This window comes from Drosophila teissieri, chromosome 2R (genome assembly GCF_016746235.2).
Source record: "Drosophila teissieri strain GT53w chromosome 2R, Prin_Dtei_1.1, whole genome shotgun sequence".
Taxonomy (NCBI): Eukaryota; Metazoa; Arthropoda; class Insecta; order Diptera; family Drosophilidae; genus Drosophila; species Drosophila teissieri.
The window spans coordinates 18,517,716-18,535,760 of NC_053030.1; the positions used below are offsets into that span (position 1 = coordinate 18,517,716).

Genomic DNA, 18,045 nt, shown 5'->3' on the forward strand with positions numbered 1-18,045 from the left:
ATTTTTTCCCCTCTTTGTATTTTTGCCCAGGCAATTATAATTAACTTCGCGGCGAGTTTTGATTTCGTCTGGTTTTCTTTTTTTTATATTCCCTTTTTTATTTGGCTCTTCGCTGTGCCCATGGGCTGATAATTTTGTTCGCACCTGATCGCGTTACTCAGAGATCAGGTTTGGTCTCCCTCGCGCTACACAGAGAAAAAATAGGTACTATATAAAAGGGGTATGCATGTAAGATGTAACTTAATAAACTTTTCATAAGCTGCAAATGTCGCACTTCTGGGACTGCAGCCAAACTGATGACTAAAGTCGCTTCCGTACTTATAACTATTACTTTAAACTAACAACATTCTGAAGATATTTGGCAGTGTAATGTGTTTCTTTGGAGATCTGCGTGTAGATCATTAACAGAGCCAGAATTCCAGACGCAGATCTAAAAATCAGTCAGCATCTGTGGTTACTCAGTTTCGGCCAGCTGAAGTTCTTTGGAGCCATTTTCCGAACAATGGGAACTTTCATTTGTCTTCGGGTTTTTACTTTTAAACCAGATCCAACGAAAGTACTTCAGGTTAACTTAATAGGCTGCACCTAATGGGTTAATGAGTGCCGGCCGAGGGTAATTGGAAAACCAGTTTCCAGCTCCTAACAACCGATGATCAATAATAAGTTTCGGGGCAAGGGATTTGCTTAAAGTGGCAGCCAAGCTGCAGAGAACCTAATCCCAGCGGACTTTGGGCTTCTGCCATAAAAGTGAAGCGAAAAGGGTTAACCTTTAAAATTTACAATGTCCCACGGTCGCCGTTTTTATGACAAGGGGCGGCCCACAAAAATGAAAGCTGTGAAATAAAACGAAAAGAAAAGCCGAGAACAGCGATTGCGATACAGAACAAAAACAAACGGACGGAAGGATGGCTCGAAATGAAAATAAAACACAAACAGAATCTGGCAGCGAGCGAGGAAAATGGAAATGGCAGGAAAATTCAAATCACAAACTCGGTATTTATTTGCGAAGCGTAAATGATTACCACTTAAAATGTGCTCGACTGCCACCTAAAAACCAATTGTTGGAAAAAGCACAACCAACCAAACAACCGAGTGGGTGGTGCTCGAAGGACACGGCAGCAGAAGGAGTAAAAGGACCAAAGGCAACATATGTTTTTTATGCCTGAGCTGTCTAAGTGGATACGGGCGGAACGGAACGAGTGCTCAGATGGAAAAGCCATGGGGATGGCGGAGGGGAGGATGGAGCTCCTTGCTGGGCGAGAAAACTGCGGGACAGCTGCCAGAGCTTGTTAGAGTCTCCCAAAGGGGGGAATTCCCTGGCAAGGCGAAATATGGAATTCATTAAACGATTCGTTATATATAGAATAAATTGGATTGGAAAAGCAAATACCCTAAACAAAAGCGGAGCACCACTTGTTAAGCCGAGAAAGTGGTGCATTTAATGTGGGATTTATTGGGTTTAAGAACTAGCGTGTAATAATCAACTACTGTGAGTTTAAGAAAAAGTATTTATCTATAAACAATCTACACTTTTTAAAGAGTGGGCTTGGAACTCTCTAAAATGTAAAATTTAAATGTTATTACATGGCTTACAAAGTGCTTTGAAATTCGATCATTTAACCATAGATATAAGCACCCATTTTATATTTATCCATTGTCGCCATAACTTCTAGTACACTTAAACGAAAGAGAGAGTGGATATGTTTTAGACAAATTGAAGAAGGAGAACCAACTCACAGCACAGACAAAACAAATATGTTAATGTATCTTACACCCAGCGACACGTATTGGTTTCAGTCTGCAATCGTCGTTAGGTGGCATATATGAGTGAGTTATTCCAAAGGGGTGGCAGCTTTTCCGAGCTTTTCCGGCGGGAGTGGTGAGGAGTGGGTGAGCTACAACAAATGGGCGGCCTGTGCCGGCGTCGCCTTTTTCCTGCCTTTTTATGGTCGTCACGGACCGCCCGCAGGACGCAGAAAGGATTCGCATTCCACCCACTTTGCTGCACGCCCTGCTCGCACATTATTTTGCCACTTCTTCAGCTGAATTTGAATTAGATTTGTGCAGCAGCGTCTGGCGCGCGTCTTGGCCTCGTGTAAAATACAATATATTTATTTTTATTTGCCACACGCACACACCCACCAACACACACACCCACACACAAACACCCACACACACACTTACACACTCAGAAGAAGACAGACAGAGAAAGTCCCGAAACGCCGGGTCACAGCAAAAGTGTTTTGTTTTCCTTTCAATTTGTATTTTTATTATTTTCATTTGTATTATTTTTGTGTGCTCATGAATAAAAAAGGAGTAGGAAGCGACAGCGATAGATGGCCCCCAAATTGTATGGCTTAGCCCTTTTGTGTGTTTGCCGCCCTGGCCCCAAGAAAAAGTTAACAAATTTTCGCATGAATATTTCGCCTTTCGCCTTCATCTCCTCACCAAGGGGTGACCATTCTAACTCGCAGCCAGGACGAGAAGCGACCCTCGGACTTGGCTTGAAACCATCATCCTACCCGGAATACCCATACCCATGTTCTGGGCAATGTTGACATTGTTTGCTGCTGACAGCAGCCATGTTTTGAGGAATTTGCTTTTAATGGACAGGCGAGACAACGGCGCATACAGAAACGAGTGGAGAACTTGGGCGTGAACTTAGCATTTAAATAAAGCGGCGACGGCGGCGGCGGCAGCGGAAGTCTATTGATTTTCTGATGTCCACTGACTACACTTGGCTTAAAGCCACCGAGCGGCTTTAATCAAAATATTTTTAGTTAAATGCCCGGCTGGACCAAATTACTGAATTACTGAATAACTTCATCAGCGCTAACAACGCAGGTCGCTGGAGTTGGCGGCGGTCATCAAAGGCGGTCTTTGGATCAGTGGCACAGATCCGGAGCAGATCGGCGGCGGTTCAAAGTTCTCGAAGGCGGCAACTTTCCAATTTTCACCGTGTTACCTAATTTTAATTGTCATGCCACCTGATGGCCATGATGAGGCATCAAACTCATTCTCAGCCTCCTACGGCGGCTACCTGCTTCATCTTTTGAGCCTGCCTCATTGTTTATTTTGCCGTTTTTTTCTCCTTATTTCATTTCATTTCATTTCGGTGACCTTTGTTGCATTGATTCAAACTACTTACGAGCAGCGATTTCCTTCTGCCGCTGCGCTTTTGTGGTTTGTCGCTTGTTTAGTTCCGATAATTCCCGGAATTTAATTGCCCATCTCTTGTGTGAATTGTTTGGCTGCCCAAAAGGAAGGTGCCCAGCCTGCTGAGTTTTTATTTTGGTTTTACGGCCGATCAGCCAAAACAATGGCTCGGAAATTGCACGAAATTATGGGTATATTGCATCTGTGGAAGCAATTCGGTTGCACTTTTTTTCTTTTTCTTTTGTGGTCGGGGAGTGATTCATGAGTTGGGCAACAATAGACGGAGGAATGCCATTTGTGTAAATCCGGTAGGTAAACAAATTTCTTATACAGATGCAGAACAGATTCCAAATAGCATTGCAGAATGTTAGGCTTCATTGGCTTATTTTTCAAATCACTAAAACTAGTAATAGTGGAAATATGTATTACATTATAATACCACCTATAAACACCTCTTTTATATAGATATTTAGAGAAAACTCCGGAAGGGGTAATTTTAATGCTGGCCTTAGACCCTTTAAGGGCCATATGTGCTTTCAAATCTGTTGGCTAATAGAGTTCCTGGGCCAGGGCCATAAACTGTCAAACATTTACTTTCGCTTCCTCCATCGAAGTGGCAGTCTTAACCCCTAGATGCCGATGCATGTTGGCACTGCGAGTCGTAAAACCTGGGCTAAGTTCAGTACCTTTTTTAGTTGTTTGCACCTTGCGTTCTGTATGGCAATGACTGACTGGATGGAGGGCCTACATATCAGGACCCTGGAGACGAGGTCGGTTGCTATTAGCAGTACATTTCATACATTTTGTAGTGCACATAAAATGCTCCCTTTGCTGGCTGTTTGGTGTAAACTGTTGACAGACTGCGCCACAGACGCCAGGGGTTAAGGGAAAGTGGGCGGGGTGTGCTAAGCAAATGAGCTGCAGTCGTAAAAAAGACAATTGAGCTCATATATTCTACACGTTCGCCTGCGTTGACAGATCGTAAAAAGCCGTCAACTGAAAACTCCGCACCGCACCGCATCGCACCGCCTCGATGCCAAAGACTCCCACATAAATATCAAGATCCGAGACCGAAAGGCATCGTAAAAAACGCCATCAGATACCAGATACACTCGACACTAGAGGAGAACCTAAACAAAAAAAAAGAACAGAACAGAAAAAGGGCGAAATGGGGCACTCAGAACTGCGCCAACAAGCATGGCAATAATGAAGAAAACCGAAATTGATTAATCTCATTAATAAAATGCCAACCTGCATGGTGCGTGCAATCAACGGCTCTACTTTGAGTATCCCTCAAAGTTGAGACAATAAAACGCGCAATCGTAAAATATGGAAAAATTCTATGCAGTCCGCTGCATTCAGAGTTAATGCATTTTATGGCCAAGCTTTTGGTTAATTTCCCCCAATGAAAGGGGGTTCAACTGTCACCGGGCATAAATTTTAATAAAAAACCCAAAAACTGAACTGAAATTTTCATAATTTCTTGTTTTCCTTTGCAGGCCATTCCTTTTTTATTTTTATTGCGCAATAGCTAATTAAAATTTCAATACTAAAATGTTTGCTCATTACGAGCGCTCTTATCAGTGCCTCCCCATCACCATCATCAACATCAAAATCATCCAGCGGGCCATTTTCCCAACTTTGACTCACAAATGAGGCTGCCAAGTTCGATGATGTAGGGGAGGGGTTGTTTTAAAGCAGGGCAGGTGTATTTTGTCCCAGTGTATGAGCAAACAAATGTCTTGTATTTCGATGTGTTTAACTAAACTAAGCGAATATAATGCACATTATACTAAATTAGATATGTGCGTAGATAGCAGCACAAGAAAACCGCTTCATTTGCTGATCAAGGTGAAGTGATTTAATTAATTGCAGCTGCTCCGTAAGCCAAATCAGTCGAAATAGTCTGGTATTATGCGGGTCTTAGATATCATTGCTGATATACGAAATTCCATGGCGGAGAGTTGGGGAATATTAATTGTTCCACATTGTTGAAGTCTGCATTCAAGGTTCACGGAAAACGAAAGACAGTTTGATAGAAAGTGAAGGGAATTTATGCACGAGATGATGATTAATATACGGAATTAACATATATAATGTGCAGAATGGGGGAATATTCAATTGGAATTTATAGACTTCCACACTAACTATTTCAAATACTTTAACCGCATTTAAATGTAGTACTTTTGCACCTAAAGGGGTTTGGCTTGCATTTGTTTTAAGGTAGATTTAAGGCACTTTTACAAAGGTCTAGTCCCAAATTTTTAAAGACACAGCCATCAAAATCGATTGAAGCTGAAGTAAAATTCTTAGATAAGAACGCGTCATTCCCTGGTCGTAAAAACTTCAGTCGTTTCCGCTTCGCTCCACGAAGAAGACAATAAAATTTCCCAGTTAACTGCGTTCATATTTAGTATTTAAACTTTCGAAAGCCATTTTCATTAGCTTAGTTAACCTCTATTATTAGTCCGGGCAAAATCAATGACCCGGACCGCAGACGTGTAAGTCCAGCTTTGCCATTAAGAGCCCATAACCAATCGCCTGTATGTGAATATCTGTATGTTTATATATCTACCATATCAATCAATGGTCAAGTCGGTTCGCTTGTTTGGCCCCTAGATGCTAGATGCTTATCGGCCACTTAATAAATTTCTCTGTGGGGGAGTCTCCATCCTCCAGTCTTCATCTTCAACCGAATTCGTATACGAATGCGATGATGGAGCTGCTGGAGATGGCATTTGATTTTAAACGTTTTGGCTACGCGTGCTGATTTTATAACTTTGTTGGACATATCATTTTTTATGAAATCAGAAACCGAGGGCCAGTGATTTTGGGCAAGTTAATTTGTTGCTTGAGTTGGGTCCCCGACATCAGATAAGATCTCCTCACATAACAGAAAACTAGTTTCGCTGGCGGATTTGTCATATCACTCATTCGATTTGATGCTGGCCATAGTTTTCTTCGATGGCTTTGACGGCTCACAATAGCAAGTTCTTGAATGGTAAACACGGTGTTATGCCATCGGCAATCCATGCTCCACTTTTTATGAGGCCCATAAAGTTTAGTTCAGACGCATAAGCATTTATGGCCTTTATTTAAATAAAAATAAGCATAGTTAAACATTTTGGGGCTAGAAAATGGGATTTGTGGCACGTCACATGCAAAATTAGCTCGGTGCGGAGCTCTTCGCTTATGAAAACTAATTATGTGGTTATGGGTTTATGCATTTTTAATACAAACAAATATAGAGTCAGGTGGGGCGGCGTTCAAGAGTGGCGCATAAAATGTTTGATTAGACGGGACACGTTTTGTTTCCACCATAAACTGCTTTATCGCCTAATAAAATGTATTAATAAATACTTGGGATGCACATAACGGGGCATTAGGCGGCCTGAACGGATATCGAATCAAAGTTTTATATGGCCAAAGCACGCCTCCCCATCCAATGGTTCAGAAAAAAGCAGAAAAAGGGTTCAGGTTCGGCAAGTTAACACTTTATAAAGTGCAGCCCCAGGGCTGGGATAAACAACATCAAAAAACGAAGAAAAAATACGAAAAACGAAATATACAACAAAAAATAACCCAAAAGAAAAGTTTTTGTCCATGTAAATAGGCTGCTCCGAAATTTGAGTAAGCAAAGTAAATGAAGTAGAAACGAGCTGGGTAACAGGAGGAGGCAAAAAACACTGAGGAACTGCCCCGAAAATGTTAATTACTTCCTTGTTTATTTAAACTGTGCGACTGAAAGGGAGAGGTATATAGTGCGAGTGAGACGGCGCGACTGCACGTGTGTACCCAAGAACTGAACTCGTATTTGTGTACTTCAGAACGCCTGCGGCAGAAAAACTAGGATAATGAGCTGCATCTGGGGTCAGGGGACTATCTTTCAAGATCACAACACCCTTCATGCTGAGCTAGATTTTAAAAAATGTATATACCTTTTTAATCTTTAGAACAAACATAGTTGGAAATTCACAATAATATTTAATAGAGAAACAAATGGTGTTGCTGAATTCCAGCTTACCTATGGCGATTAGGCAAATTAAATACAAAACGATATAAAATTCCCCAAGCGGATGTGGGCTCCCAACTCCCTTTTTGCATGCATGGCTTTAGTAGTGATTAAATAATACTCCCTTAGCGAGTGCCTCGTAATCCCATCATTATTATCCTTTCCACGAACTAAGCCTCTTGCTGCTCGTGTTGATTGCAGTCGATTACAGAGCACTTGAATGTAACTCTCCAGAGTCCTGACTCCACTTCCTTCCTTCCTTCCACTCACTTCACCCTTTGTCAGACGGCAAGAGGGAAGGGGGGAACATGAGTCTATCATTAAACTTTAGCTAAAGTCAAACAAAATTAAGAAAGCTGTGCTATCTTCGAGTGCTCTGGGCCACTTGGAACTAAGTAAAGCGAATTAAAAAGCACACGCTCAAGTTGCCAACGCACTGTGGAAGTGGAAATGTTGGAAATGTAGGAAAAGCAACTCCTGCGATGAACATGTAAATGGAATGGATGGAATATCCAGGGCAAGGATGTGCCACTGAAACTGGGGCAGATGGGGCAGGGTCCTTTAAGGAACACGGACATGGACATGGCTGGCCAGTGGTGAGTGGTCAGTGGCCATCGAGCGTGTGTGTGCGGTCAGTGGTAAAGATTATCGATCGGTGATTCTTTTCAATTGAATTGTCTTCAATCTTATTGGTCGTGACCAAGTCATTGCTTTTTATGCCTTCTTCTCGGCCAGAGTCCTTCGTATCCTGCCGGCTTTGCTTTGTTTGCGTTTTTCCTCGCTGCAGCGCCACTGCCACGTCCACTTCCACTTCTACTGGCCAAGTCCTTTGGCCATTGCTCACGAAATTTAATAAGCACAGGACATGTTTGGTGTCGTTGCGTGCAAGGCGTCCATCAGCCAGAAAGCAGCCTGGCTCATTAAACCGGTTTTTCCAGCTCGACTTCCCATTTCCCCCCGGCCAGCGAAGCTCGCACTTTAAAGCTTTTCAGCCCCACAGCGAGATATTGATTTTCTAGTTTCCCAAGAAAAATAGTTACGACACGAGTATCTCTCTCAAAAAGAGGCATCTCTGGGACACCAATCCTCGACAGAATCAGCTGGAATAGGTGACCCTTAATGTGTAATTGGTTTGAACCCACGGCAGGGCTGAGTTGTAAATTTAACCCAGAAACAACAAGAAGAGGACACAAGTGTTACCGTTTTTTTTTTTTGTGTTTTTATTGTTGTATTGTGGAAAGACAACAAACAGAAATTAAAACGCATGTGCACAGGACGCAGGCAAACAAACACACAGCAACCAGAAACACATGCAAATACATACACCGCACCGAGTGTGACTCCTTTGGGGTATTTTCTTTTCGGTGGAGTAAATGAACCCAGCAAGCCAAAACAAATAATTACGCCCCAGAAAAGCAACAACAATGGAGGGAGGACACCAGCCAGGATAAAGCATAAATGTCGTCTGCCGTCCTTTCAGTCCTTTCCGTCCTGGTTTTCCCCCACTTTTTCTGACTTTCCCGCCGTGTTGAATAAATGCTGACAATGGACGTGAAATTATGACAAACTCACATGTACGAGCCAGCAAGTATACGAGTATGTATGTATGTATATTTAAGGACATATCTGTGGGGCTATATGTATGTATGTAAGGTCGTTCAGTTGCTGGAGCAATTCATTTGTTGGCACTTGCGACATTTGCGTTCTGGCCGCATTATATGGCTTATTATAAACACAGGCGAAAAGTTTTAGAAAAAGGTTAATTACGTGGACTAGAGCCAGAACTCAAAGTGTGTGGCAGCACTTTTCCACAACTCTGTTGCCATGGCGCATCATGTATTAAAATCAATTGGGCTTGTAATTTTTCACAATTTTTCAACAATTTTGCCCCTCGTGTGTTCGAAAACATTGCTCAATCTGGCTGGGCATGTATAATTAAAAGTGACTTACGTTGTTTTTTATGCCAAAAAATAAAACAGTGAATTATGTGAGCCAAGTCCCACGCAAAAACTTCAATCATTGTCTGGCCTAAATTGATTTTCCCCGAAGTAAAAGATATAAAAGCGGAATAAAGGCCCAGAGACACTTTGATTTGCAAGCTGTCAGAATGAACTTATCACCTTGGCGTCGTTGTTTATCAGCTAGAAATTGAAAATTGCCGCCTATATAGTAGATATATATGTATATATATATATAGGTGTAAATATATAGAAAAGCCTGACCAAGCATTTCGTTTCAATTTTCCCGTTGCGCGCACAGATTTATTTGCCTATTTCTGTGCGCTCTACCGACGAAAACGTGACGAAAAGCGTTTTCCCAGTTTTGCCCCCGCACACAAAAAGATATATATATGTATATACGAATATATATGTATATATCTGACTGAAAGCTGACATTGAGAGGAAATCTGAATGACTGGCCCACATTTGACATTGCCAACTTTTGCCAGGCCAAGGCAAATATTTAGCCGGACCTTTTTTATTACATTTAAATAATTTGATTGCAAGTGTAGGGTCCTGGGCATTTAAACTTGCCCCTGAGAACTGGGCCCTTTATCGGGGAAACAGTTTTCAATTCAATTTAATTCACTTTGGCCCTTCTCTGTGTGTGTGTGTGTGTGTCTGATACTTTTTTATTTAATTTTTTTTCTGCACTCTCTTTTATTTCTTGCAGCATAAAAATTTATTATCATAATAAGCGAGCAAAGGCCGATGTATCCTATACATTTTTTCACCGCCCCCTATGCCACACGTATGTAGTATGTGAGTCGGCAGCAACCCTCGATGTTTTTTACGACTGTTTTGTTTTTGTTTCTGTTTCTGTTTTGATGGAAATCCGATATTTGCAACACGTATTGAATTTTGATCAGGCAATATGAAATATCTTTTTGCCAGGCTTCTGCTTCTACTTCTGCTTATGCGTTAACTTCCTTGGAAAAACTAGAGCATTGATTTAAAGAGCTGGCTATTGATTTTACTGGGAATTTGGAAGAAAAGCGCTGGGGAAAAACCCTCCCCGGGGAAAATGCCACTCGACAGCAGATGCGTAACTGCAAACAATTAGGAAATTGTTAAATGAAATTTTCCAAAAATTCCTTAACTAGGGCTTCCGATTTTAGCCACCACCCCCCCAAAAAATTCTCTTTCCACAGTTTCTACTTTCTAGGTACACAAGTGTTGCATTGTATCTTTGCCCGGTTTTGTAATTCTATTAGTTACAAGTTGTGTGCAGTGCGAAACGCTTCTTCTGTTCGAGAAAATTAAAAACTTTGCAATTGCAGATGCAGTTGAATGGGGGTCCCCCCTCCGCCCCCCTCAATAAAAGCGTTTCCCCCTTTTCTTTTGATTTCCCCAACTGTATGGCAATAGAAATCGAGTGTAGTCGATATGAGAAATTGAGAAATACCGATGCGGATACGGATACGGAAAACGAAGTTCCTCGATTTGTTTCACCAGTATTTACAACTCTGTGGCCCTTGAGCTCGAGTTGGCCTGGCATAAATGCCAAAAGCGTCATAGAAATCCACTCCAGCCCAGGTACGAGTGTGTTTCTGTTACCCTTCAAATGGAAACAGCCATCATTTAACCGCCAGACAGATAGACATGGAGACTGAGAGACTGGGAGACAGGGAAGTTGGGTTTTCGAGGCGCTATAGATGATGATGGACCATCTGAATTGGATGGAAAAAGGGGGCTGATTTGTATGGTACTTGCGTAGCTGCGCATTTGTGTGTCGGTTTATATACATACATGCATATACTCGTACATATAGAAAAAAAAAATGATTTATCACTCTGGCGGCTTGTAGCTGAGCTACGTTTGTCCGTTGACTTTGACGGGCCGCCGACCGAAAACCCCTCCTCCGCGGACGCCCCTGCAAATGCGTGAGGATTACAAAACAGCAACTCATGTGCATGATGAATTAAATTAGCAAAAGCAGCAAAAAGCCAGCTGGAAATGGTAGAGCAATACCACAATCCCACAAACCATTTATCGACACAGTTTTCGGGTTTTTGTTTTAAAAAAGTTGTTCATTTCATTTGCATTGTTCGCTGGCGAAACAGAAAAATATCTTTGTTGTTTGTCGTAATCGTACATAGATTTTTAGATGTATATATAGAGTATATAAATAGTTGTATTCACAAAATTGAATTATCCATAGGTTATACAATTATATTAGAGCTGCACTAGAACTAAACTTAGGGCCGATCGACGTACATATGTATATTATATTACAAAATGATAAAATTAAATAACAGTTTTGGGTTTTTCATATACTGGTACAAGTGTCTTGTGTGTGAGGGGTGCCTTGCTTTTCATTTTCACACCCCTTTTTCTAAATCTCAATAGTTTCAAACTGATTTGCTTAATTAATGACGAGTAGGCGAGTGTGTGTATGTGTGCTGAAATAAATGCTCTTCTGTTTCGTACTTTCTATAGGCAGTTGTTAAACATTTACTCGTATAATATATGCGTAGATATATGCGTACTTGCGAGCATACATATGTATATAAAGTATTCCTCATACATAGTAGTTCTTTAATATCAGTAGTTTGCTTTACTTTACACAGTCACGTACATGCAGACACGCACATTGATATATCCATGAATATATGTATGTATGTACTATATATAATTAGCTATGCATATTGTGTATGCGACGCGCCAGTTTGCTAAACTTTTATTACAATTATCGTTAGTTTTGGTAAGCGTAAGTGTTTAAAATGAGCTTTTCTGTTTCGGATTCTGTTCACTTCACCGCCCATCTACCATCTGCATAGTATCATTATTACGATGTAGTTAACCACGGGAAATCTTCCCGGTTTGCTCGGTTTGCTAGCTAATTATTTATGCTTTTTACATACAGATTACTTGACAAATGCATTTATCGATTTTACGGCTGCGTCATGCAATTTACATGTGTACTCGAATGTGATTATTGAATTATCCCCATATGGTTATGAATTCCTATCTGTAACTGTTTAAAGGTGTATCTGTAGCTGTAACTGTATCTGTATCTGTATCTGTGTGTGTGAATGTATCTGCATTTCTGTATGTGTGTATATCTATGTTTGGGCAGTAAATACGGTACTGAGAGCTATTTACAAATGGATGCAGGATGCTGGAGATGCGCGGATACATAGCTATTTCGGGTTAATGGCCATTACCAAGTCAATTATTGAACAATCAATTTGGGAATGCAAATGCAGCTCGCCCATGGAAACTCCATCTCGACGCGGGAATCTTTATACTCGAGATACTGGAGAGTCCAACTGATTAAAACCATATTAAAAAGTTATCACAAATTCCCCCCTCGGGCAATTCTCGGCTAAGCAAATGCCAGATGAAGACCAAAAGTTCGTGCTCATGCGAGGGAGAAAACTAAGTTTGGTGTGGTAAAGTTTTGAAACTTTGAAATGGCATTGTAGTAAGTAACATCCCTGCTCTCACTTCTCCTACCCGCTCTTGGATGCACACACTTGACATGGCCGAGGCCCTCGGCCCACTGCATATGTATATGGTATCTTGCAGCTTGTATCTTGTATCTCGTTCCTTGGGGCTGTGTGCGCTGTGTTTGTTTAGTGCATCTAAAATGACTTTACACTGGATAAACAAAATAATATACGTTAAAATCTGGCTGGCTAGTTTCAACTTCAACTTGCGCATTTCTATTTTGTTTTCCCTCCCCCTGCTTAGCTTAACTCGCACATATATTTTAGTAATTAAAATTATGCACAGGAACCAGTCCCTAAAGAAATCACTGTCACTCTCCCAGAAAGCGGTCGCTTTCGCCCCACGCCTCCTTACACCAGATACGCCTGAACATGGGGTCCCTGCTGTTGTCCGGACACGGCTGTCGGATTTTGTTGCTGCTGCTGCTGTTGTTGCTGCTGCTGCTGCTGATGTGCGGACTGACTCGCCTTGGAGCCCAGTGTTCCGGCCTGGACCTGCTGCAGATGCAGCTGCTCCCGCTTGGGTCGCCAGGTCTGTGCCCTCTGGGCTGCCTCCATGGCAAGTGCACCCGGTGCGCCCGGCATCATCAGCATGTGCTGCTCGTTATCCAGGGTCGAGTAGTCCGAGTCGATGCTGGAGTATATGTGCTCGGATGGCGGTCGCATCCCGTGATGCTGGTAGTACTGGGCGTGCAGGTGATGGTTTCCACCCGATCCAGATCCCGACTGCTCTCCTCTTCGCTGCGGCCTGGGACTGGGTGTGGCCGTGGTGGCCGTGGAGTAGTTCTGCTCCGCGGGCACAGAGGCATTCACGGGTACAGCTTGTGGCACAGCACCGATACCAACTCCATCCGCTGGGCCACAGTAGGCGGGTGGCGGAGCCTGGCGATAGAGTAGACCTGGACTGGCCGGCTGTTTCACCCGCTCGTGGTTGTGGTGGTCCAGCTCCAGCGTGTAGTTGTTGCCCCGGAATGTGGGATAGTCCACGGGCAGGGCGTAGCGCAGCTTCTCCCAGAAGTGGCGATCCGAGCGACGGATGCGATGAACAGCTGATGTCTTCAGATAGGGCAGCAGCTCAATATCGCTCTCCGCCTCGAAGGCGACCTCGGGCTCCTCGATGATCACCAGCTTCTGGGGCCTTCCACGCAGGGCATCATGTACGGAGCGTCGTAGCTCACAGCGGGCCCACTCCGTTTGAAGGAAGTTGCGGGTGAGCAGGATGACCACGCGGCGGGAGACCCTGGTCGCCTCCAAGAGCTGATAGTGGGTGGCATCATGGGCCAGGTCGCGGTGCTGTAGACAGACCCTCAGTGGTGGTCGTCCGGTTTCCAGCTGGGCGGCCAAGTGCTGGCACACGAACTCGGAGTCCTTGGCGGAGTGCAGGAGCACGGCATCGTAGAGCTTCTCCGACTCCTCGCAACGTGGTCCGAACACGCGAACGCCGTAATGGGCAAACAGCCAGATCCTCAAGGACTCGCGGAAGGCAAAGACCATGGCGATGACCACGAGCAGGAAGAGAAGAGCCAGTGCAGCGGCCAGCAGGGGAATATACGATTCCGGGATGCCATGCTGCAGCATTGAGCCGCCAGAGTAGTAATCAGTGCAAGCAGCACCTGTGGCATTAAAGTCCAGCTCTCTCTTCTCAAGGGATCCCGAGCTCGAGCTGCTATCTTCCAGTGCAGCACTGCCAGTTCCCGAACTGGCGGCCATGCAGTAGATGTCCTGGGCATCCTGGACAATCAGGGCATTATCCGCCACATACGAGGTGAGGGCCTGCAAGAACTGACATCTGCAGCTCCATTGGTTCCTGCCCAAGCTGATGGATTTTAATCTTGTGCCAAAGTGGGTGGCGTGCATCTGCCAAATGGGAAGTGTAACCAGACGGTTGCCATCAATGCGGATTAGCTCCAAGGCGGCCAACGGTGCCAGAGTAGCGTTTTCAATGGTCGTCAGTTGGTTATTCTGCAGATACAGCTCCCTCAATGCGGAAAGCTGCTCGAACTCGTAGCCATGCAGGGTGCGCAGCTTATTATCGGCCAGATGGAGCAACTGCAGCGAGGCCAGGCTGGCAAAGGTGCGATTTTGTATGGCCGCCACCTGGCTGCCATTCACATAGAGGGCTCGCAGGTTCTTGCGCCCGATGAATGCGTGATTCTTCAGCACAGGGAAGTTGTTGCCATCGAGGTACACCACACTGGAGTCCATGGGAACGCGCCGTGGCAGCTCCGTGGTCTGTTGGCCGCCACAGTCGACCACGTTGGTGGACCAGATTTGGTCGTGGTAGCAGGTGCAATTACTCGGACACGTCATCTCGCAGTCGCAGGCATCAAAGTCACAGCAGTGACATAGGGCGAAACAATGCGACTCGTAGCGGCAGAGGAAGTCCTGCGGACGCAGGCCACTCAAAGGACGCACTGCAGCACCACGGGCGTGGGGCATCACGCACTCAATGTTGGCCATATCCATCACCCTCGGATGCTGACGGGTGGTCAGGTTGTTAATCCTCTGCAGCCAGTCCATGGTGCAGTCGCACTCGAACGGATTACCGCCCAGGTAAAACTCTGGCAATGGCTTGGGCGGCACCACTGGAGCCACTCGCAGCTGTTGCAACTGCAGTTTACTCAGCTGATTGGCATACAGATCCACTCGGGCCAGATTTGCCTTATCCACAAAGGCATTGGGCTGCACATTTCCAATGAGATTGTTGTTGATGAACAGCAGCTCTATTGTGTTTGGAATCGACATGGGTCCAATTTCCGTGATGCGATTGTGAGAGGCATCCAGCGTTTTTACTCGAATCTCCTCCTGCAGCTTGTAGTAATTACCGAGGGCCTCGATATAGTTTCCATGGATATCCAGCCATTTCAGGTTCGACGGGATGAATGCGTAATCGAACCACACCAAATGGTTCTCGGAAAGATTTAGCCACAGCAGTGAAACCAGTGTGGCGAAAACTCCATTTATGTCCGCAAGGAAGTTCCTGTCCAGGCGAATGGCCTCCAACTCGAAGTTCTTGTCGAAGGATCCCCGCTCGATGCTCTGGATGCGGTTCTTGGCCAGGTTCAGAACACTCAGCCTGGGCAGATCCTGGAACATGCCCACTGTGATGTTGCCAATCTGGTTGTCTATCAGCCGCAAACCCGTCAGCTGGTGCAGATTCTTAAAGCTCTGGTTGTCGAACGTACGGATTTGATTCTCGCCCAGGTCGAGAGTGCGCAACATGGCCAAATCCTGCAGGGCACGAGGTACCTCATTCAGTTGGTTAGAACTCAGGTCCAGCTCCTTCAAATCCGAGCAGTTTTTGAACACAGCCGGCTCGACCACGCTGATGAGATTATTGTTGAGCGTCAACTTGGACAGTACGTACAGCCCATTGAATAGCTTATCATCCAGGGTGTGCAGGCGATTCTCGGCCAGGTTGAGGGTGTGCAGGTTGTACAACGGCAGGAAGGCATTATCCTCGATGTGGCCAATGGAGTTGTTTCGCAAGTTCAGGATCTGCAGGAAGTACAGCTCCTTGAAAGTGCGGTAATCAATGCGAGTCAGCGCATTATGGGCCAGATTCAGCACAATGAGTCGAATAAGTCCGGCAAAGGTGGTGTTATCCACGTGATTGGAGGTCAGCTGGTTACCGGATAAATCCACAACCAAAAGTTGCTCCAGGCGATGGAACAGGCCCTTGGGCAGCTCGTAGAGCTCGTTCTGCTGCAGATGGATCTCCCTCAGTTCCTTGGAACCAGCAAAAAGTCCCTCCGGCAGTGTCTCCAGGTGGTTATTACTCAGATTGACTATCCTCAGAGAAGCTAAACCAGCTAGCGCCTCCCCAGAAAGTTCCGATAGATTATTGTAGGCCAGATTCAGGTGCTGCAATCTGCGTAGTCGGGAGATTCCCCAGCTTTCGCTGATGGATCTCAACTCGTTGTGACTGGCGTCCAGGATCTGCAGTTCACTGCCAGCACTGCCAGAGCCCGCGCCGCAGTTCATGTCCGCGAATCCCAGCTGCTCGGCAGTGCGAATGCGATTGCGGGTGAGATTCAGCACCTGGAGATTGCCCACCGGACAGAGGAAGCCGGAGGGCAGCTGACGCAGATTGTTGTCGCCCAGATCCAGATCGGTAAGCTGTTTCAAACCACCGAGGGAGTCGGGGAATAGCTCCAGGGTCCTCGTTGGACCCCACTCACTGTTGTGGGTGCTCAGGCGCAGGGATTTCAGAGTGGCCAATCCCTCGAAGGCATTGTTGGGCAACTGGAGCAGCTTGCACGAGTCCAGACGCAGCGCCTCCAGGGTCTGCAATCTGGCGAACACTGCCACCGGCAGTGACGATTCAAAGAGGTAGAGCTCGCTGCACTGTATTGTCAACTGGCTACTGCCATCGGCGCCCTGGAGATCCAGACCAGGCTGCCGCTCGATGAGACGCAGGGCGCAGTGCACCGCACTAGTGCCGTTGTACGACCAGGAGCACTGGTTGGCCGGACCGCTGTGCTGCGACGGATTGGCCGGAACCGGCGAGGCTGCCGGCACATTGGACAGCAGCGAGGAGTAGTCGCCGGATAGCGATACCGTGGCAGCGGCTCCTGTTCCGGCGCCCAACATCGCGCTGGCACTCGATTCGCTCTCCTTGGGCGCCAGGGCGGACTCGACCGCTAGGCACCAGGAGCACCCGAGCAGGAGCAGCAGGATTGCCGCCATGGTTGTGGGTTTTGTGCTTGGGGGGGGCCTGGGTATCTGTATCTTGCAGATACCTCAAAGGGGTGTAGTTCGCGTGGTTTTCGTGTGGTTTTTTCACTCTCGGTCAATTGACATTTTTCCTGGCCACTGTTTCACTAAGCGCACATTTAAACTGGGTGTATTATTTTCCTTTTTTTTTTTGAATTTTTCACATTCAGCGCATTCGTTTAATTTCTCTTTCACTTGTTCTGATGGCTGTTTCTCTTATTTTCTCCAATATTCTTATTTGGCTAACTCTGCGTTTTGCGAATTGAATTGTGCGTGGCCCACACGTCCGAACCGTACGGCACTCGCACTCGAACTGTTTTCAGGTTTGCCACAAACTGACGGCTGAGTCTCGAGTTGCCGCTTCCACGGACGGCAAAGTATCTCGCAGATACGAACGGTTCCGCCGAGCAATGGCGCATGAGCGCTGAAGAAGAGAGCAATTTTAGTAGCATTTACCGCCGCTGCTTGGCGGAATGGAGCCACTGTTCGTGAGAGAAGGTTCGCAATGAGAGTGAAAGAAATGAGTGAAAGAGACTTTGAGTGAAGTTGCTGTTTGAATTTGTGAATCAAACGTAAACATTGACCAAGAGCAAATAGCAACTTGAAATTCAATAGGGAATAAAATTGCTATTGTCAATAGGTAGTAATCACATAAGTCAACAATTATAGCGATATTAATTAATATTTTTTAAGGGATTTATTGACAGGG

At 45.2% G+C, this 18,045-nt stretch overlaps 2 protein-coding genes across 2 annotated transcripts; one reads left to right on the forward strand and one right to left on the reverse strand.

Moving 5' to 3' along the window:
- The first annotated feature begins 905 nt into the window (after positions 1-905).
- Positions 906-1,166, forward strand: LOC122614502. The gene has a single exon (XM_043789067.1). It carries the CDS (start codon positions 906-908, stop codon positions 1,164-1,166), a length of 261 nt encoding a protein of 86 aa, XP_043645002.1.
- A 10,061-nt stretch (positions 1,167-11,227) lies between these two features.
- Positions 11,228-17,626, reverse strand: LOC122612480 (toll-like receptor 7). Its single transcript, XM_043786135.1, has one exon. The coding sequence runs from the start codon at positions 17,307-17,309 to the stop codon at positions 12,972-12,974; it is 4,338 nt and encodes a 1,445-aa protein (XP_043642070.1). The 5' UTR covers positions 17,310-17,626; the 3' UTR covers positions 11,228-12,971.
- Between the last annotated feature and the right edge of the window lie 419 nt (positions 17,627-18,045).